The sequence below is a fragment of the Coloeus monedula genome, assembly GCF_965178545.1.
Source record: "Coloeus monedula genome assembly, chromosome: 34".
NCBI classification, from domain to species: domain Eukaryota; kingdom Metazoa; phylum Chordata; class Aves; order Passeriformes; family Corvidae; genus Coloeus; species Coloeus monedula.
The window spans coordinates 178,079-198,497 of NC_138814.1; the positions used below are offsets into that span (position 1 = coordinate 178,079).

The following is a 20,419-nucleotide window of genomic DNA, read 5'->3' on the forward strand; positions in this document are numbered from 1 at the left end:
CCCCGCCCGCCCCACGGAGGAGAGACCCACGGAGAGACCCCCAGCCCGCGGCCCCGCCCCACACGGAGCCTCGACCCCACGGAGAGGCCCCCCCGGGACCCGCACACGGAGCCCCCCCCCCCAACTTCGAATTCCAGCCCCACATCAGACTCGGGGGGCCCCCCCTGCGCCCCACAACCGCCCCGGGGGGGGCTCGGGGACTCCGCCGCCGCCGCCGCCGCTCCTCCTCCTCCTCCCCTGGGTCTTTGCGCTGCTCAAATCCCCCTTTTTTTGGTTCGTATTTAATTTATTTCCACCTCCCCCCATCCCCCACCCGCTCCCCCCTCCCCCCTCGAACCCCTTCCCCCGCCCGCCCCTCCCCCCACGTCTCTTTGCAGGTAAAAGTCGCCCTTCCCCCCTTCCCCTCCCCCCCACCCCCTTTTCTCTTTTTTAACCTTTTTTTGGACAGAATAAAGAAGGAAAAAAAAAAAAAAAAAAAAGAAAAAGGACAAAAAGAGCGGGGCCAGAGCGATGGGTGGGTGGGTGGGGGAGGGGCTGGGGGTTGGGCAGGGATGGGGGAGGGGAATTTGTACCCACAGAGCTCCATAAATATATTTATATAAAAAACTCGCACCTCATCTTTGCCCCTCCCTCACACTCCTCCTTTTTTTTAATCATTTTCCTTTTTTTTTTCCTCATTTTTTTTCACAAAAATATTTGCACGGGGGGGGGGGAGGGGCAGGGTGGGGGGGAAGGGGAATGGGCGGGGCACGATGAGGCCCCGCCCCAAGCCCGCGGTCTGATTGGACGAACAGCGTATGATTGGCATGCGGGGAGAGGTGAGGGCGGGGCCTGGTGCTCTCAGACCACGCCCCCTTTTGGCCACGCCCCTTTGGCAGCTCCCACGTCAGTGCAATGAGTTGGCTCCGCCCCCTTTTTGACCACGCCCCCCGCCGGTTTGGCCACGCCCCCACAGCATCGGCCCCCGCCCACTCCCGTTTGGCCACGCCCTCAGCACGTTTGGCTCCGCCCCCATATGGGGGGAGATTGGGGGGGGATCGGGGGGGTCCTGGGGGGGTCCTGGGTCCCTTGCGGGGTCCTGGGGGGTCCCGTGGGGGTCACTTGGAGAGTTTGCTGATGACCCTGATCAGCGCCGCGTTCTCATCCTTGAGCCTCTGGTTGTCGGCCCGAAGGTCCGAGAGAGCCTGCGAGGGTCCGGGCGGGTCAAAAATCACCCCCAAAACACCCCAAAAACTGCCCCAAAGACCCCTCCGAAATTTGGGGAGGCATTGGGGGGTCTCAACCTTCCTCCCCCGGCGCTCCCCAAGTTCACCTTGAGCTCCTCCTCCAGCTCAGCCGCCTTCAGCTCCAGCGCCCGGCGCTCCTGGGGGGGCACGGGGGGGAGAAGGCGAGGGGAGCGTTTTGGGGAAAAACGGCAGAAAGTGTGAAGGGAAAAATGGCAGGAAATGGTGAGGGGGGAAAAGGGAGGGAAAGGGGAGAGGGAAAAAGAGCGGGAATGGTGAGGGGGGAAAAGGGAGGGAAAGGGGAGGGGAGAAAAGGGCGGGAAAGGTGAGGGGGAAAAGGGAGGGAAACGTGAGGGGAAAAGGGAGGGAAACGTGAGGGGAGAAAAGGGAGGGAAACGTGAGGGGAAAAGGGAGGGAAAGGTGAGGGGAGGAAAGGACGGGAAAGGTGAGGGGGAAAAGGGAGGGAAAGGTGAGGGGAGAAAAGGGAGGGAAACGTGAGGGGAGAAAAGGGAGGGAAAGGTGAGGGGGAAAAGGGAGGGAAACGTGAGGGGAGAAAAGGGAAAGATGAGGGGAGAAAAGGGAGGGAAACGTGAGGGGGAAAAGGGAGGGAAACGTGAGGGGGAAAAAGGGAAAGGTGAGGGGAGAAAAGGGAGGAAACGTGAGGGGGAAAAGGGAGGGAAAGGTGAGGGGGGAAAAGGGAGGGAAACGTGAAGGGGAAAAGGGAGGGAAAGGTGAGGGGGGAAACGTCAGGAAACGCGCAGAGGAAAACGTCAGGAAACGCGCAGAGCAAATGGGGGTGAGTGTGAAGGGTCTCGCTGGGGGCTTTGGGGGTCCCGGGCTGTTTTTCTGGGGGTCACTCACGAATCTCTCGAGCTCCAGCCGGGCCGGACGCTCCGCGCTGCGCTCCTGGCGCTGGGGGGGGGAAAAAGGGGGGTCCCGGCTGTTGGAGGGGGCACCTGTGCCCCTCCTGCCAGTGGCCACCGAGTGACCCCTGACCTGAGTGACCCCTGACCTGAGTGACCCCTGACCTGAGTGACCCTCTCGAGCTCCAGCCGGCTCTGGGTCAGCGCCAGCTCCGCCTCCTGCAGCTGCTCCCGAATCCGCTCGTTTTCCACCCAAAGCTCCTGGAACAGCTGGGGGAGGGGGGGTGCGCGGGGGGAGGGGCTCCAGGTGTGCCCCGAACCCCCCCAAAATCCGCCCCCGCCCCCCCCCCCCCCCCAAAAAGGGCCTCACCTGTTGGTAATCGAAGGGCGGGGCCGGGGGGGGCCGGAGGCCGTTGGGGGGGGGAGGGGCACGGCTGTGGGGGGAGGGGGGAGGGGCGTTAGGGGGGGGCTGCGACCCCCCCCCAAAATCACCCCAGACTCTCCTGAGACACCCCCCCCCCCCCCCAAATCATCCCAGCACCCCTCGGACCCCTCCGGGACCCCCCCAAATCCCCCCCAAGTACCTGGGTGGGGGAGGGGCGTCCTCGGGCCCGTCGCTCTCTGAGCCCTGCGTGGGGGAGGGGCACAGAGGTTGGGGGGGGGGTCCCGGGGGGGTTTTGGGGTTCCCCTCCCCCCACCCCCCCCCCCGCGCCCCCCCTCACCTGGGACAGGCTCCGCCCCCCCGGGGGCTGCGGCGGCTCCGGCCCTGAGGGACCCAAAGGGGTTTTGGGGGGAGGGGTCGGGACCCCCCCCAGGACCCCCCAAATTCAATTGGGGGGGGGGGGGGGAAGGATTTGGGGAGGGGGAGGGGAAATGGGGGAGGGGTCACCCACCTTTGGTCACCTGCGCGGGGGGGGAGGGGAGCGGGGGGGGTCCTGGGGTGGGGGAGGGGGTGGTGAGGAAAGGGGGAGACCCCCAGGGACCCCCAAAACCCCCCAGGGACCCCCAAATTCCACCCAGGGACCCCCAAAACCCCCCCAGGGACCCCCAAATTCCACCCAGGGACCCCCAAAACCCCCCCAGGGACCCCCAAATTCCACCCAGGGACCCCCAGAACCCCCCCAGGGACCCCCCAAAACCCCCCAGGGACCCCCAAAACCCCCCAGGGACCCCCAAATTCCACCCAGGGACCCCCAAAACCCCCCAGGGACCCCCAAATTCCACCCAGGGACCCCCAAAACCCCCCCAGGGACCCCCAAATTCCACCCAGGGACCCCCAAAACCCCCCCAGGGACCCCCAAATTCCACCCAGGGACCCCCAAAACCCCCCCAGGGACCCCCAAATTCCACCCAGGGACCCCCAAAACCCCCCCAGGGACCCCCCAAAACCCCCCCAGGGACCCCCAAATTCCACCCAGGGACCCCCAAAACCCCCCAGGGACCCCCCAAAACCCCCCAGGGACCCCCAACCCCCCCTCAGGACCCTCCTGAGACCCCGACCCCCCCTCAAAACTGCTCCAGGACCCCCAAATTCCCCTGAGGCCCCCCCAGACCCTCCCGAGGCCCCCAAAATCCCCCAAATTCCCCCCAAATCCCCCCCAGGACCCCTCCCCAAATGCACTCACGGCGGGGTCGCGCCTCCCCTCGTCCCTGATTGGCTGCTCCTGGCCACGCCCCTCGGCGGCTCGGCCAATCCCCTGCTCCGCTGCCCTCAGCTCCGGCAGGGTCACGCCCTGGGCGGGGCCGGGGTCACTCGGGGTCACTCGGGGTCAGGGGTCACTCAGGGGTCACACTCAGGGGTCACTCGGGGGGTCACTCGGGTCATTCAGGGGTCACTCGGGTCACTCGGGGTCACTCAGGGGTCACACTCGGGGTCACTCGGGGTCAGGGGTCACTCAGGGGTCACACGCAGGGTCACTCAGGGGTCACTCGGGGGGTCACTCGGGGGTCACTCAGGGGTCACTCGGGTCATTCAGGGGTCACTCGGGGGGGTCACACTCGGGTCACACTCAGGGGTCACTCAGGGGTCACTCAGGGGTCACTCAGGGTCACTCAGGGATCACTCGGGTCACACTCAGGGTCACTCAGGGGTCACTCAGGATCACTCGGGGGTCACTTGGGGGTCATGGTCACTTGGGGTCACTCGGGGGTCACTCAAGGGTCACTCGGGGGTCACTCAGGTCACACTCAGGGGTCACCCAGGGATCACTCGGGGGTCACTCAGGGGTCACTTGGGGGTCACGGTCACTCGGGGTCACTCGGGGGTCACTCAAGGGTCACTCAGGGGTCACTCGGGGTCACTCAGGGTCACTCAGGGGTCACTCGAGTCATTCAGGGGTCACTCAGGGGGTCACACTCGGGTCATTCAGGGGTCACTCAGGGGGTCACACTCGGGTCACACTCAGGGGTCACTCAGGGTCACTCGAGGGTCACTCAGGGTCACTCAGGGGTCACTCGAGGTCACTCAGGGTCACTCAGGGGTCACTCGGGTCACACTCAGGGGTCACTCAGGGGTCACTCAGGGTCACTTGGGGTCACTCAGGGGTCACTCAGGGTCACTTGGGGTCACTCGGGTCACTCAGGGGTCACTCAGGGTCACTCAGGGGTCACTCAGGGTCACTCAGGGGTCACTCGGGGGATTTGGGACTTTCTGAAGGGCCATGGGAAGGTTTAGAGGGGATTGGGGTGAATTTGGGGTGAATTTGGGGGGTTTGGGGTGGATTTTGGGGGGTTTGGGGAGATTCTGGGGGGTTTGGCAGTCTCTGGGTGGCTTAGGGGCGGTTCTTGGGTGTCTCAGGCTGGTTTTTGGGGTGATTTTGGGGCGGTTTGGTGCTCTCTGGGCAGTTGGGATTTTGGGGTGATTTTGGGGCGGTTTCGGGGCTGATTTTGGGGCGGTTTCGGGGCAGTTTTGGGGCAGTTTCAGGGCGGTTTTGGGGCAGTTTCCGGGGTGATTTCGGGGCTGTTTCAGGGATGATTTCGGGATGATTTTGGGGCAGTTTTGGGGCAGTTTTGGGGCAGTTTGGGGGCAGTTTCAGGGGTGATTTGGGGTGGTTTCAGGGGTGATTTCGGGGCGGTTTCGGGGTTGATTTCGGGGCGGTTTTGGGGCAGTTTCAGGGTGGTTTTGGGGCAGTTTCAGGGCAGTTTCAGGGGTGATTTCGGGGCAGTTTCGGGGCGGTATCGGGGTTGATTTCGGGGCGGTTTTGGGGCGGTTTCGGGGTTGATTTCGGGGCGGTTTTGGGGCAGTTTCAGGGCGGTTTCACGGCTGATTTCGGGGTGGTTTTGGGGCAGTTTCGGGGCGGTTTTGGGGCAGTTTCAGGGCAGTTTCAGGGCTGATTTCAGGGCGGTTTTGGGGCAGTTTCGGGGCGGTTTCAGGGCTGATTTCAGGGCTGATTTCAGGGCGGTTTTGGGGCAGTTTCGGGGCGGTTTTGGGGCTGATTCCGGGGCGGTTTTGGGGCAGTTTCGGGGCGGTTTCAGGGCTGATTTCGGGGCAGTTTCAGGGCAGTTTCAGGGCTGATTTCAGGGCGGTTTTGGGGCAGTTTCAGGGCAGTTTCAGGGCGGTTTCGGGGCAGTTTCAGGGCAGTTTCAGGGCGGTTTTGGGGCAGTTTCGGGGCGGTTTCAGGGCTGATTTTGGGCAGTTTCGGGCGGTTTTGGGGCAGTTTCGGGGCAGTTTCGGGGCTGATTTCAGGGCGGTTTTGGGGCAGTTTCGGGGCGGTTTCAGGGCTGATTTTGGGCAGTTTTGGGGCGGTTTTTGGGGCAGTTTCAGGGCAGTTTCAGGGCTGATTTCAGGGCGGTTTTGGGGCAGTTTCAGGGCAGTTTCAGGGCGGTTTCAGGGCTGATTTTGGGCAGTTTCGGGGCGGTTTTGGGGCAGTTTCAGGGCAGTTTCAGGGCTGATTCCGGGGCAGTTTCAGGGCAGTTTCAGGGCTGATTTCGGGGCGGTTTTGGGGCAGTTTCGGGGCGGTTTCAGGGCTGATTTTGGGCAGTTTCGGGCGGTTTGGGCGCACCTGCGTGGCTCTCCGCGCCTGCCGCATCAGGCGGCTCCGGGCCTTGCGCTGCGACTCCGACTCCTCGTCCCGGGCCGGGGGCTGGAACGGCCTGGGGGGGGTGAAAAGGGGATTTGGGGGGATTTGGGGGATTTGGGGGGATTTGGGGGGATTTGGGGGCTCCCCAGGGGGTCCTGGGGGGATTCGGGACCCCTGGGGGTGGGGGAGGGGCCTCACCTGCGCACCCGCGGCTCGGGGGGGTCCCGGGGGGCTCCGGGCGGGGTGGGGGGAGGGGGGCTGTGGGGGGGAGGGGAGGCAGCGTCAGCCCCTCCCCCATTTTAGCCCCTCCCCCATTTTAACCCCTCCCCCCTTTAAGCCCCTCCCCCTTTTAACCACTCCCCCTTTCAGCCCCTCCCCGTTAGCCCCTCCCCTTTTACCCCTCCCCCTTTAGCCCCCCTTTAACCCCTCCCCTTTTAGCCCCTCCCCCTTTTAGCCCCTCCCCTTTTAACCCCTCCCCCTTTAGCCCCTCCCCCTTTCAGCCCCTCCCCTTTTACCCCTCCCCCCTTTAGCCCCCCTTTAACCCCTCCCCTTTTAGCCCCTCCCCCTTTAAGCCCCTCCCCCCTTTCAGCCCCTCCCCTTTCAGCCCCTCCCCTTTTAGCCCCTCCCCCCTTTTTAGCCCCTCCCCCCCTTTTACCCCTCCCCCTTTCAGCCCCTCCCCCTTAACCCCCTTTTAGCCCCTCCCCCTTTTAGCCCCTCCCCTTTAGCCCCTCCCCCCTTTAGCCCCTCCCCCCTTAGCCCCTCCCCTTTTTAACCCCGCCCCCTCCCCCCACCCCAAACTCACCTCGGGGAGCGCTGGGGGGGGGAGGGGCGGCCGGGGGGGTCCGAAACCTGCGGGGGGGAGGGGCGGTGAGGGGGGGGGCGTGGCTTTTGCGGGGGGGGGGCGTGGTTTGTTCCGAGGGCGGGGCCTCACCGTGGGCGGGGCCCGCAGGCGCGGGGAGGAGGCGGAGCGGCGCACGGGGGGCGGGGCCTGCGCGGGGGGCGGGGCCGGGGCGGGGCTGGGCCACGCCCCAGGGAGCCGGACCTGCAGAGAGCCCCGGGGGGGGGCTGGGGGGGCGGTGGGGGCGGGGCCGGGCCGAGGCCCCGCCCCTTTGTCCCGCCCTGCAGGGAGGGGGAGGGGCCTTACCGGCGCTGGGGGGGAGGGGCCGTTGGGGGGCGGAGCTTCGGGGGGGTCTGGGGGGGAGGGGAGGGCAGTGAGAGACCCCTCCCCCACCCCAGAGACCCCTCCCCCCACCCACAGACCCCTCCCCCACCCAGAGACCCCTCCCCACCCAGAGACCCCTCCCCCATCCACAGACCCCTCCCCCACCCCACAGACCCCTCCCCCTTCCACAGACCCCTCCCCCACCCACAGACCCCTCCCCCAGAGACCCCTCCCCCACCCACAGACCCCCCCCCCCCCAAATCCCCCCTTGGAGCTCCCCAAAATCTCCCCTTTTCTCCCCCCAAAATCCCTCTGGATCCCTCGGAACTCCCCAAAATCCTCATTTTTGTTCCAAAATGCCTCGGGAACTCCCAAAATCCCCATTTTTCCTTCCCCCAAATCCCCTTTTCCCCCCAAATTCCCCTTTTCCCCCAAATCCTCGTTTTCCCCCCCAAATTCCCCTTTTCCCCCCAAACCCCCCTTTTTCCCAAAATCCTCCTTTTTTCCCCCAAATCCCCTTTCCCCCAAAATCCTCGTTTTCCCCCCAAATCCCCTTTTCCCCAAATCCCTTTTTCCCCAAACCTCCCATTTTTGCCCCCAAATCCCCTTTTCCCCAAAATCCCCCTTGTCCCCTAATCCCCCTTTTTTGCCCAAAATCCCCCTTTTTCCCCCCAAATCCCCATTTTTTGCAAACCCCCCTTTTTCCCCAAATTCCCATTTTTCCCCAAAAAATCCCCTTTTTCCCCAAATTCCCCCTTTTCCCCCCAAATCCCCTTTTTCCCCCCAAACCCCCCTTTTTCCCCAAATTCCCCCTTTTCCCCCAAATCCCCTTTTTTCCCCAAATCCCCTTTTCCCCAAAATCCCCTTTTTTACCCCCAAATCCCCTTTTTCCCAAAACCCCCCTTTTTCCCCCAAAATCCCCATTTTTCCCCCAAAATCCCCTTTTTCCCAAAATCCCCGTTTTTCCCCCCAAATCCCCTTTTTCCCAAAATCCCCGTTTTTTTCCCAAAATCCCCCTTTTTCCCCCCAAACCCTCACCCCGCGGGGGGGGGTCCCCGTCGCTCTCCCCCCCCTCGTCGCTGCTGGGCTCCCCTCCCCCACCCGGGGGGCTCAGGGGGGGGGGCAGCGCCCCCTCCCCCACCCTGTCCCGGGCCTGCAGCGAGAGCTTCTCCCGGGAGCTGCGGCGGCACACGGAGCTGCTGGGGCAAAAAACGGCGATTTTGGGCAAAAATGGGGAGCTGGGGGGAAACACGGAGCTGCTGGGGCAAAAAACGGCGATTTTGGGCAAAACCGGGGAGCTGGGGGGAACATGGAGCTGCTGGGGCAAAAAACGGCGATTTTGGGCAAAAAACGGGGAGCTGGGGGGAAACACGGAGCTGCTGGGGCAAAAAACGGCGATTTTGGGCAAAAATGGGGAGCTGGGGGAAACACGGAGCTGCTGGGGCAAAAAACGGCGATTTTGGGCAAAAATGGGGAGCTGGGGGGAAACACGGAGCTGCTGGGGCAAAAAACGGCGATTTTGGGCAAAAACCGGGGAGCTGGGGAGAAACACGGAGCTGCTGGGGCAAAAAAGGGCGATTTTGGGCAAAAACCGGGGAGCTGGGGGAAACACGAGGATTTGGGGGGAAAAACTGGGATTTGGGGAAAAAGGGGAACTGGGGGGAAAACACAGGGGATTTTGGGGAAAAAATGGGGATTTTGAAGGGAAAAATGGGGATTTGGGGGGAAAAGGGGGGTTTGGGGGAAAAGGGGGGATTTTGGGCAATAACGGGGAATTTGGGGGGAAAACGGGGATTTTGGGGGGAAAAAATGGGGATTTTGGGGAAAAAATGGGGATTTTGGGGGAAAACCCCCAGGGATTTTGGGGGGAAAAAACGGGAATTTGGGGGGGAAAACGGGGATTTGGGGGGAAAAATGGGGATTTTTGGGGAAAAAAGGGGATTTGGGGGGAAAAATGGGAATTTTGGGAAAAAACCCAGGGATTTGGGGAGAAAAAAATGGGGATTTTGGGGTTCCCGAGGTGGTTTTTAAGGGTTTTTGGGGTTCCCGAGGCCGTTTTTGGGGCGGTTTTCGGGGTTTTTGGGGTTCCCGGGGCCGTTTTTGGGGCGGTTTTCGGGGTTTTTGGGGTTCCCGGGGCCGTTTTTGGGGCGGTTTTTGGGGTTTTTGGGGTTCCCGGGGCCGTTTTTGGGGCGGTTTTTGGGGTTTTTGGGGTTCCCGAGGCCGTTTTTGGGGCGGTTTTCGGGGTTTTTTGGGGTTCCCGAGGTGGTTTTTAAGGGTTTTTGGGGTTCCCGAGGCCGTTTTTGGGGCGGTTTTTGGGGTTTTTGGGGTTCCCGAGGCCGTTTTTGGGTCCGTTTTGGGGTTTTTTGGGGTTCCCGGGGCCGTTTTTGGGGCGGTTTACGAGGTTTTTTGGGGTTCCCGAGGTGGTTTTTAAGGGTTTTTGGGGTTCCCGGGGCCGTTTTTGGGGCGGTTTTCGGGGTTTTTGGGGTACCCGGGGCCGTTTCTGGGGCGGTTTTCGGGGTTTTTGGGGTTCCCGAGGCCGTTTTTGGGGCGGTTTTCGGGGTTTTTTGGGGTTCCCGAGGTGGTTTTTAAGGGTTTTTGGGGTTCCCGAGGCCGTTTTTGGGGCGGTTTTTGGGGTTTTTGGGGTTCCCGAGGCCGTTTTTGGGTCCGTTTTGGGGTTTTTTGGGGTTCCCGGGCCGTTTTTGGGGCGGTTTTCGGGGTTTTTTGGGGTTCCCGAGGTGGTTTTTAAGGGTTTTTGGGGTTCCCGAGGCCGTTTTTGGGGCGGTTTTTGGGGTTTTTGGGGTTCCCGAGGCCGTTTTTGGGTCCGTTTTGGGGTTTTTGGGGTTCCCGAGGCCGTTTTTGGGTCCGTTTTGGGGTTTTTTGGGGTTCCCGGGGCCGTTTTTGGGGCGGTTTTCGGGGTTTTTGGGGTTCCCGAGGCCGTTTTTGGGTCCGTTTTGGGGTTTTTTGGGGTTCCCGAGGTGGTTTTTAAGGGTTTTTGGGGTTCCCGGGGCCGTTTTTGGGGCGGTTTTTGGGGTTTTTGGGGTTCCCGAGGCCGTTTTTGGGGCGGTTTTCGGGGTTTTTTGGGGTTCCCGAGGTGGTTTTTAAGGGTTTTTGGGGTTCCCGAGGCCGTTTTTGGGGCGGTTTTTGGGGTTTTTGGGGTTCCCGAGGCCGTTTTTGGGTCCGTTTTGGGGTTTTTTGGGGTTCCCGGGGCCGTTTTTGGGGCGGTTTTCGGGGTTTTTGGGGTTCCCGAGGCCGTTTTTGGGTCCGTTCTGGGGTTTTTTGGGGTTCCCAAGGTGGTTTTTAAGGGTTTTTGGGGTTCCCGGGGCCGTTTTTGGGGCGGTTTTCGGGGTTTTTGGGGTTCCCGGCTCTCACCGTCGGTGCTTGCCCCCCCCCGGCGCTGGGGGGGCTCCGTCGGGGTCCGGTGCCGGGGGGGGGGGAGGGGCCCCCGGGTCCTTCTGGCTGCGGAGCTGGGGGGGGAGGGGCGCTCAGGACCCCCCCGAGCCGGTTCGGGGACCCCCGAAATGGGGGTTGGGGGTCCTGGGGGGGGCTGGGGGTCCCAAAGGGGATTCGGGGAGGTTTTGGGGGGTCTCACGTGGGGTTTGAGGGGTCCTGGGGGGGGTTGGGGGTCCCAAAGGGGATTTGGGGCGCTCCAGGGGAGGTTTTGGGGTCTCAGGGGTTTTTTGGGGTCCCAGGGGAGGTTTTGGGGCTCCCGGGGCTGTTTTGGGGTCCCAGAGCAGATTTTGGGGCTCCCAGGGGTGTTTTGGGGTCCCAGAGCAGATTTTGGGGGTCCCAGAGCAGATTTTGGGGCTCCCAGGGGTGTTTTGGGGTCCCAGAGCAGATTTCGGGGGTCCCGGGGGTGTTTTGGGGTCCCAGAGCAGATTTCGGGGCTCCCGGGGGGTCTCACGTGGTGCTGGCGCCGCTGCAGCTCCTCCAGCAGGGGCAGGGTCTCCTCGTCCGCCAGGTCACAGGGACGCTGCCCCTGGGGGGGGGGCACGGTGGGGACCCCAAACCCCCCTGGCCCCATGACTGACCCCATAACTGACCCCTGACCCCATACCTGACCCCATGACTGACCCCATGACTGACCCCATAACTGACCCCATGACTGACCCCTGACCCCATACCTGACCCCATGACTGACCCCATAACTGACCCCTGACCCCATACCTGACCCCATGACTGACCCCATGACTGACCCCATAACTGACCCCATGACTGACCCCTGACCCCATACCTGACCCCATAACTGACCCCATAACTGACCCCATGACTGACCCCTGACCCCATGACTGACCCCATGACTGACCCCATAACTGACCCCATAACTGACCCCTGACCCCATAACTGACCCCATAACTGACCCCATGACTGACCCCATAACTGACCCCATAACTGACCCCATAACTGACCCCATAACTGACCCCTGACCCCATAACTGACCCCATAACTGACCCCATGACTGACCCCATGACTGACCCCATAACTGACCCCTGACCCCATGACTGACCCCATGACTGACCCCATGACTGACCCCATGACTGACCCCTGACCCCATAACTGACCCCTGACCCCATACCTGACCCCATGACTGACCCCATAACTGACCCCATGACTGACCCCATAACTGACCCCATAATTGACCCCATAACTGACCCCATGACTGACCCCATGACCGACCCCATAACTGACCCCATACCTGACCCCATAACTGACCCCATAACTGACCCCATCACTGACCCCATCACTGACCCCATGACTGACCCCATACCTGACCCCACAACTGACCCCATAACTGACCCCATACCTGACCCCACAACTGACCCCATGACTGACCCCATAACTGACCCCACAACTGACCCCATGACTGACCCCATGACTGACCCCATGACTGACCCCATAACTGACCCCACAACTGACCCCATGACTGACCCCATAACTGACCCCATGACTGACCCCTGACCCCATAACTGACCCCATGACTGACCCCATAACTGACCCCATAACTGACCCCATGACTGACCCCATAACTGACCCCATGACTGACCCCTGACCCCATAACTGACCCCATGACTGACCCCATGACTGACCCCATAACTGACCCCTGACCCCATAACTGACCCCATGACTGACCCCATGACTGACCCCATGACTGACCCCATGACTGACCCCATGACTGACCCCTGACCCCACGACTGACCCCATAACTGACCCCATAACTGACCCCATGACTGACCCCATAACTGACCCCATAACTGACCCCATGACTGACCCCATAACTGACCCCATAACTGACCCCTGACCCCATGACTGATTCCACAACTGACCCCTGACCCCATGACTGACCCCACGACTGACCCCATCATAGACCCCATGACTGACCCCATCACTGACGCCATGACTGACCCCATAACTGACCCCATGACTGACCCCATGACTGACCCCTGACCCCATAACTGACCCCATAACTGACCCCATAACTGACCCCATAGACACCCCCTGACCCCATAACTGACCCCTGACCCCACAACTGACCCCTGACCCTATAACTGACCCCTGACCCCACAACTGACCCCTGACCCTATAACTGACCCCTGACCCCACAACTGACCCCTGACCCCATCCCTGACCCCTGACCCTATAACTGACCCCTGACCCCACGGCTGACCCCTGGCCCGCTCACCACGTTGTTCTGGGGGCTCATGTCGCACAGGTGCTCTGCCAGGACCCTGCAGGGACCCTGACCCCATAACTGACCCCATAGACACCCCCTGACCCCATAACTGACCCCATAGACACCCCCTGACCCCATAACTGACCCCTGACCCCACGACTGACCCCTGACCCCATCCCTGACCCCTGACCCCACGGCTGACCCCTGACCCGCTCACCACGTTGTTCTGGGGGCTCATGTCGCACAGGTGCTCTGCCAGGACCCTGCAGGGACCCTGACCCCATAACTGACCCCATAGACACCCCCTGACCCCACGGCTGACCCCTGACCCCACAGCTGACCCCATCCCTGACCCCTGACCCCACGGCTGACCCCTGGCCCGCTCACCACGTTGTTCTGGGGGCTCATGTCGCACAGGTGCTCTGCCAGGACCCTGCAGGGACCCTGACCCCATAACTGACCCTTGACCCCATAACTGACCCCACGACTGACCCCTGACCCCACAACTGACCCCTGACCCCATCCCTGACCCCTGACCCGCTCACCACGTTGTTCTGGGGGCTCATGTCGCACAGGTGCTCTGCCAGGACCCTGCAGGGACCCTGACCCCATAACTGACCCTTGACCCCATAACTGACCCCACGACTGACCCCTGACCCCACAACTGACCCCTGACCCCACGGCTGACCCCCGGCCCGCTCACCACGTTGTTCTGGGGGCTCATGTCGCACAGGTGCTCTGCCAGGACCCTGCACGCCTCCTCCACGCCCCAGTGCGCGGCCGCGTGCAGCGGCGTCCAGCCGTCCTTGTCCCGCACGTCGGGGTCGTAGCCGGCGGCCAGCAGCAGCCTGGGGCCAGCCCGGAGAGCCCAAAACCCGTCAGGGGACCCCAAAATGCCCGGGGAGACCCCAAAATACCCAGGGAGATCCCAAAACACCCAGGAAGATCCCAAAACCCGTCAGGTGACCCCAAAAGGCCCGGGGAGACCCCAAAACACCCAGGGAGACCCCAAAACCCGTCAGGTGACCCCAAAATGCCCGGGGAGACCCCAAAATACCCAGAGAGATCCCAAAACCCGTCAGGTGACCCCAAAATGCCCGGGGAGACCCCAAAATACCCAGGGAGATCCCAAAACACCCAGGGAGAGCCCAAAACCCGTCAGGTGACCCCAAAATGCCCGGGGAGACCCCAAAATACCCAGAGAGATCCCAAAACCCATCAAGGTGACCCCAAAATGCCCGGGGAGACCCCAAAACACCCAGGGAGACCCCAAAACCCGTCAGGGAGACCCCAAAACACCCAGGGAGACCCCAAAATACCCAGGGAGACCCCAAAATGCCCAGGGTGACCCCAAAATCCATCAAGGTGACCCCAAAAGCCCCAGGGAGACCCCAAATCCCATCAGGTGACCCCAAAACGCCCGGGGACACCCCAAAACCCATCAGACCCCAATGTCCACCCCAGCCCCCTGTGACCCCCCCCCGACCCCTGGGACCCCCCCCTGACCCCTGTGACCCCCCCAGCCCCCTCAGGACCCCCCCTGACCCCTGTGACCCCCCCCGACCCCTGGGACCCCCCCATGACCCCTGGGACCCCCCAGCCCCCTCAGGACCCCCCTGACCCCTGTGACCCCCCCATGACCCCTGTGACCCCCCCAGCCCCCTCAGGACACCCCCCCCTGACCCCTCAGGACCCCCCCTGACCCCTGTGACCCCCCCTGACCCCTGTGACCCCCCCTGACCCCTCAGGACCCCCCCATGACCCCTCAGGACCTCCCTGACCCCTGTGACCCCCCCAGCCCCCTCAGGACCCCCCCATGACCCCTGTGACCCCCCAGTCGCCCCGAAGAGCCCCGAAGTTGCCCCGTGTGACCTCATGACCTCGATGTAGCCCTTGGCGGCCGCCACGTGCAGGGCGCTGGCCCCGGTGGCCGGGTGGGGGCAGTCGCGGAGCTGGCCCGAGTCCAGCCAGAGGCGCGTGTCCCGCAGCATCCGCTCCTCCTCGGCGCGCTTGGCCGCCGCCACGTCCACCCCTGCCACGGGCACGGGCACCCACGGTCCGGCCGGGCACCCAGCGGGCCCTGACCCCCCCCGGGCACGCCTCGGCCATGCCCAGACACAGCCGGACACGTCCTGGCCACTCCTGGATGGGCACTGACCACCCCTGGATGGGCACTGACCACCCTGGATGGGCACTGACCACCCCTGGATGGGCCCTGACCACCCCTGGACAGGCCCTGACCACCCCTGGACGGGCACTGACCACCCCTGGATGGGCCCTGACCACCCCTGGACAGGCCCTGACCACCCCTGGACGGGCACTGACCACCCCTGGATGGGCCCTGACCACCCCTGGATGGGCCCTGACCACCCCTGGATGGGCACTGACCACCCCTGGATGGGCCCTGACCACCCCTGGACGGGCACTGGCCACCCCTGGACGGGCACTGACCACTCCTGGATGGGCCCTGACCACCCCTGGACGGGCACTGACCACCCCTGGACAGGCCCTGACCACCCCTGGATGGGCACTGACCACCCCTGGATGGGCCCTGATCACCCCTGGATGGGCACTGACCACTCCTGGATGGGCCCTGACCACCCCTGGATGGGCCCTGACCACCCCTGGATGGGCACTGACCACCCCTGGACGGGCACTGACCACCCCTGGACAGGCCCTGACCACTCCTGGATGGGCAGTGACCACCCCTGGATGGGCCCTGATCACCCCTGGATGGGCACTGACCACCCCTGGACGGGCACTGACCACCCCTGGACAGGCCCTGACCACTCCTGGATGGGCAGTGACCACTCCTGGATGGGCCCTGACCACCCCTGGATGGGCACTGACCACCCCTGGACGGGCCCTGACCACCCCTGGATGGGCCCTGACCACCCCTGGATGGGCAGTGACCACCCCTGGACGGGCCCTGACCACCCCTGGACAGGCCCTGACCACCCCTGGATGGGCACTGACCACTCCTGGATGGGCCCTGACCACCCCTGGACGGGCACTGACCACCCCTGGACGGGCACTGACCACCCCTGGACAGGCACTGACCACCCCTGGATGGGCCTTGACCACCCTGGATGGGCACTGAGCACCCCCAGATGTGCCCTGACCACCCCTGGACGGGCCCTGACCACCCCTGGATGGGCCCTGACCACCCTTGGATGGGCACTGACCACTCCTGGATGGGCCCTGACCACCCCTGGACGGGCACTGAGCACCCCTGGACGGGCCCTGACCACCCCTGGACGGGCACTGACCACCCCTGGACAGGCACTGACCACCCCTGGATGGGCACTGACCACCCCTGGATGGGCACTGACCACCCCTGGACAGGCACTGACCACCCCTGGATGGGCCCTGACCACCCCTGGATGGGCACTGACCACCCCTGGATGGGCCTTGACCACCCTGGATGGGCCCTGATCACCCCTGGACGGGCACTGACCACCCCTGGATGGTCACTGACCACCCCTGGACAGGCCCTGACCACCCCTGGACAGGCACTGACCACCCTGGATGGGCACTGACCACCCCCAGATGTGCCCTGACCACTCCCCCACAAAGCCCCGCCCACCCCAAACCACACCCACTCACCAGGCCCCTCCCACCCGCCCCTCAAACCACGCCCATCCTCCCACAAAGCCCCGCCCACTGTCTCAGAAAGCCCCACCCACAACCACCAGACCACGCCCGCTCTCTCAGAAGCCACGCCCACAATCACACGCAGACCCCGCCCATTTCCACACAAGCACCGCCCACTCCCTCCTCAGACCACGCCCGCCCTCCCAAAGCCCCGCCCACTTCCCCGCAGGCCCCCGCCCACCCCTTAGGCCACGCCCACTTCCCGCAGCCCCCGCCCATTTCCCCTTAGGCCCCGCCCACCCCCACAGGCCCCGCCCACTTCCCCGCAGCCCCCGCCCATTTCCCCTTAGGCCCCGCCCACCCCACAGCCCCCGCCCATTTCCCCACAGGCCCCGCCCATTTCCCCACAGGCCCCGCCCATTTCCCCACAGGCCCCGCCCATTTCCCCTCAGGCCCCGCCCACCCCTGCGCTGCAGCTCCGCCCTCAGCAGCTCCTCCAGGGCCTCGTCCTCGGCCACCTCCAGCGGCAGCTCCAGGTCGCTCGTGACGGCGGCGGCGTCGGCGCCGTGCTCCAGCAGGTACCTGCGCGGGCCCGGGTTAGTGCGGGGCTGGGCTCGGCCCGGCTCGGCTCGGCTCGGCCCGGCTCGGCTCAGCTCGGCTAGACCTGGCTCGGCTCGGCTCGGCTCGGCTCAGCTCGGCTCGGCCCGGCTCAGCTCGGCCCGGCTGGGCCTGCCTCGGCCTGGCTCGGCTCGGCCCGGCTCAGTTCGGCTAGACCTGGCTCGGCTCGGCTCGGCTCGGCTAGGCCTGCCTTGGCCTGGCTGGGCTTGGCTTGGCTAGGCCTGCCTCGGCCCGGCTAGGCTCAGCTCAGCCCAGCTAGGCTCAGCTCGGCCCAGCTGGGCCTGCCTTGGCCCAGCTCAGCCCAGCTCAGCTCAGCCCGGCTCGGCTCAGCCCAGTTTGGCTCAGCTCAGCCAGGCCTGGCTCAGCTCAGCTCAGCTCAGCTCAGCTCAGCTCAGCTCAGCCCAGCTCAGCTCGGCTCAGCCAGGCCTGGCTCAGCTCAGCTCAGCCCAGCCCGGCTCGGCTCAGCCCGGCCTGGCCTGGCTCGGTTTGCCTCAGCCGGGGCTCTCAGGGTGGGCTCAGGGCACTTTGGGCCGCTTTCAGTCGGTTCGGGGATATCTCTGGTGAGGCCGGGGTGTGCCAGGAGGTTTTGGGGTGTTTCGGGCAATTTTGGGGTGTTTCAGGAGGTTTTTGGGTGTTCCGGGAGGTTTTTGGGGTGTTTCACGCGGTTTTTGGGGTGGATTTGGCCATTTTGGCATCCCAGGGCTGGTTTTGGGGTATCTCAGGGGAGTTTTTGGGGAGATTTTGGGGAGCTTCAAGGTGTTTTGGGCTGTTTTGGGGGTGTTTTCGGGGTATTTTGGGGGTGTTTTGGGGCTGTTTCTAGGGAGTTTTCGGGGTATCTCTGGGGTGTTTCTGGAAAGTTTTTGGGGTGTTGTTGGGGTATCTCAGGGGTGTTTTGGGGGGGTTTCTGGGGAGTTTTTGGGGTGTTTCTGGGGTGTTTTTTGGGGCGTTCCTGGGGTGTTCCTGGGCTGTTTTCGGGGCGTTTCGGGGCTGTTTCAGGGCTCTCACTGGGCGATGTGGCGGCAGCCGCAGGCGGCGGCCACGTGCAGGGGGGTCCAGCCCTCGTTGTCGGCCTGGTTGACGTCGGCGCCGCTCTCCACCAGGAACTGCACCACCTCCATGTTCTCATCGATGCAGGCCTGGCCACGCCGGGGACGCCGTTGGGGACACCCGGGGACCCCTCGGGGACGCCCAGCGACCACTGCGACCCCCCCCCCCCCAAAAGGACCCCCAGGCCCCCCTGAGACCCCCCCAGGGCCCTCTTGAGACCCCCCAAGCTCCGCCCACTCCGCCTCAAGCCCCTCCCACCGCCGCAAAGCCCCCGGCCCCCGGCCACGCCCCCTCCTGCCAGAGCTGTCACTCACACCGAAGCTCTGCCCCCCCCTTTTAGGCCCCACCTCCATTTCGAGCTTGGCCCCGCCCCCTCCCCGCCAGGCCCCGCCCCCGCGGCGCAGCCCCCTGATTATCTCTGTGCTGGCCCCGCCCCTTTCCCACCACGCCCCGCCCCCTTCTCCCAGGCCCCGCCCCTTTCCTCATACCCCGCCCCCTTTCCCAGGCCCCGCCCATTTCCCCTCAGGCCCCGCCCCCTTTCCCCTCAAGCCCCGCCCCTTCCCCTCAAGCCCCGCCCACCTGGCGCAGCGCGCTGATACCGTCCGCGTTGGCCCCGCCCCCTTTCCCCTCAAGCCCCGCCCCTTCCCCTCAAGCCCCGCCCACTTGGTGCAGCGCTCTGATACCGTCCGCGTTGGCCCCGCCCCCTTTCCCCTCAAGCCCCGCCCACCTGGTGCAGCGCACCGATGCCGTCCGCGTTGGCCCCGCCCCCTTTCCCCTCAAGCCCCGCCCCCTTCCCCTCAAGCCCCGCCCACCTGGTGCAGCGCTCTGATACCGTCCGCGTTGGCCCCGCCCCCTTTCCCCTCAAGCCCCGCCCACCTGGTGCAGCGCTCTGATACCGTCCGCGTTGGCCCCGCCCCCTTTCCCCTCAAACCCCGCCCCTTTCCCCTCAGGCCCCGCCCACCTGGTGCAGCGCGCTGATGCCGTCCTCGTTGGCCCCGCCCCCTTTCCCCTCAAACCCCGCCCCCTTTCCCCTCAAGCCCCGCCCCCTTTCCCCTCAAGCCCCGCCCACCTGGTGCAGCGCACCGATGCCGTCCGCGCTGGCCCCGCCCCCTTTCCCCTCAAGCCCCGCCCCCTTTCCCCTCAGGCCCCGCCCACCTGGTGCAGCGCACCGATGCCGTCCGCGTTGGCCCCGCCCCCTTTCCCCTCAAGCCCCGCCCCCTTTCCCCTCAGGCCCCGCCCACCTGGTGCAGCGCGCTGATGCCGTCCGCGTTGGCCCCGCCCCCTTTCCCTCAAGCCCCGCCCCATTTCCCCTCAGGCCCCGCCCACCTGGTGCAGCGCGCTGATGCCGTCCGCGTTGGCCCCGCCCCCTTTCCCCTCAAACCCCGCCCCCTTTCCCCTCAAACCCCGCCCCCTTTCCCCTCAGGCCCCGCCCACCTGGTGCAGCGCGCTGATGCCGTCCGCGTTGGCCCCGCCCCCTTTCCCCTCAAACCCCGCCCCCTTTCCCCTCAAGCCCCGCCCCCTTTCCCTCAAGCCCCGCCCACCTGGTGCAGCGCGCTGATGCCGTCCGCGTTGGCCCCGCCCCCTTTCCCCTCAAGCCCCGCCCCATTTCCCCTCAGGCCCCGCCCACCTGGTGCAGCGCGCTGATGCCGTCCGCGTTGGCCCCGCCCCCTTTCCCCTCAAACCCCGCCCCCTTTCCCCTCAAACCCCGCCCCCTTTCCCCTCAGGCCCCGCCCACCTGGTGCAGCGCGCTGATGCCGTCCGCGCTGGCCCCGCCCCCTTTCCCTCAAGCCCCGCCCCCTTTCCCCTCAGGCCCCGCCCACCTGGTGCAGCGCGCTGATGCCGTCCGCGTTGGCCCCGCCCAGCAGCGCGCGCCCCCCGCCCTCGGGCGCCATCACCATGGCGCGCGCCTCGGCCAGCTCTGCGCCTGCGCACACGGCGCGGAACTCGGCCGCCCGCTCGAAGCGCACCCGCGGCGGCCGCGGCGGCCCCGGCCGGGCCTCCTGAGGGGACGGAGCGGCCGCCGCCGCCTCCTCCCAGCGCCGCAGCTGCTCCCGGCGCCGCTCCCGGGCCGCCGCCGCCGCCGCCGCCGCCGCCATCGCGGGGCCGCCGCCGCTCCGGGGCCGCTCCGGGGCCGCCGCCGCCGCCGCAGGGGGGGCGGGGCCGGAAGCGCGGGGGCGTGGTCGCCATGGTAACGGCGGGGACGCGGCGCGGGGCACGACGGGAAA

General features: G+C 65.1%; 1 protein-coding gene across 1 annotated transcript; it reads right to left on the reverse strand.

The window, feature by feature from the left end:
* Positions 1–589: 589 nt before the first annotated feature.
* Positions 590–20,290, reverse strand: PPP1R12C (protein phosphatase 1 regulatory subunit 12C; the record flags this gene model as incomplete). Its single annotated transcript, XM_082299838.1, is given in 21 exon segments — positions 590–1,184; positions 1,313–1,363; positions 2,085–2,135; positions 2,252–2,356; positions 2,457–2,520; positions 2,671–2,714; positions 3,712–3,819; positions 6,088–6,178; positions 6,304–6,363; positions 6,908–6,954; positions 7,037–7,120; positions 7,123–7,170; positions 7,250–7,296; positions 8,306–8,466; positions 10,637–10,731; positions 11,169–11,243; positions 13,639–13,783; positions 14,808–14,967; positions 16,993–17,111; positions 18,153–18,283; positions 20,015–20,290. Coding segments are annotated over 21 exon segments (2,049 nt in total). The 3' UTR covers positions 590–1,097.
* Positions 20,291–20,419: the final 129 nt, after the last annotated feature.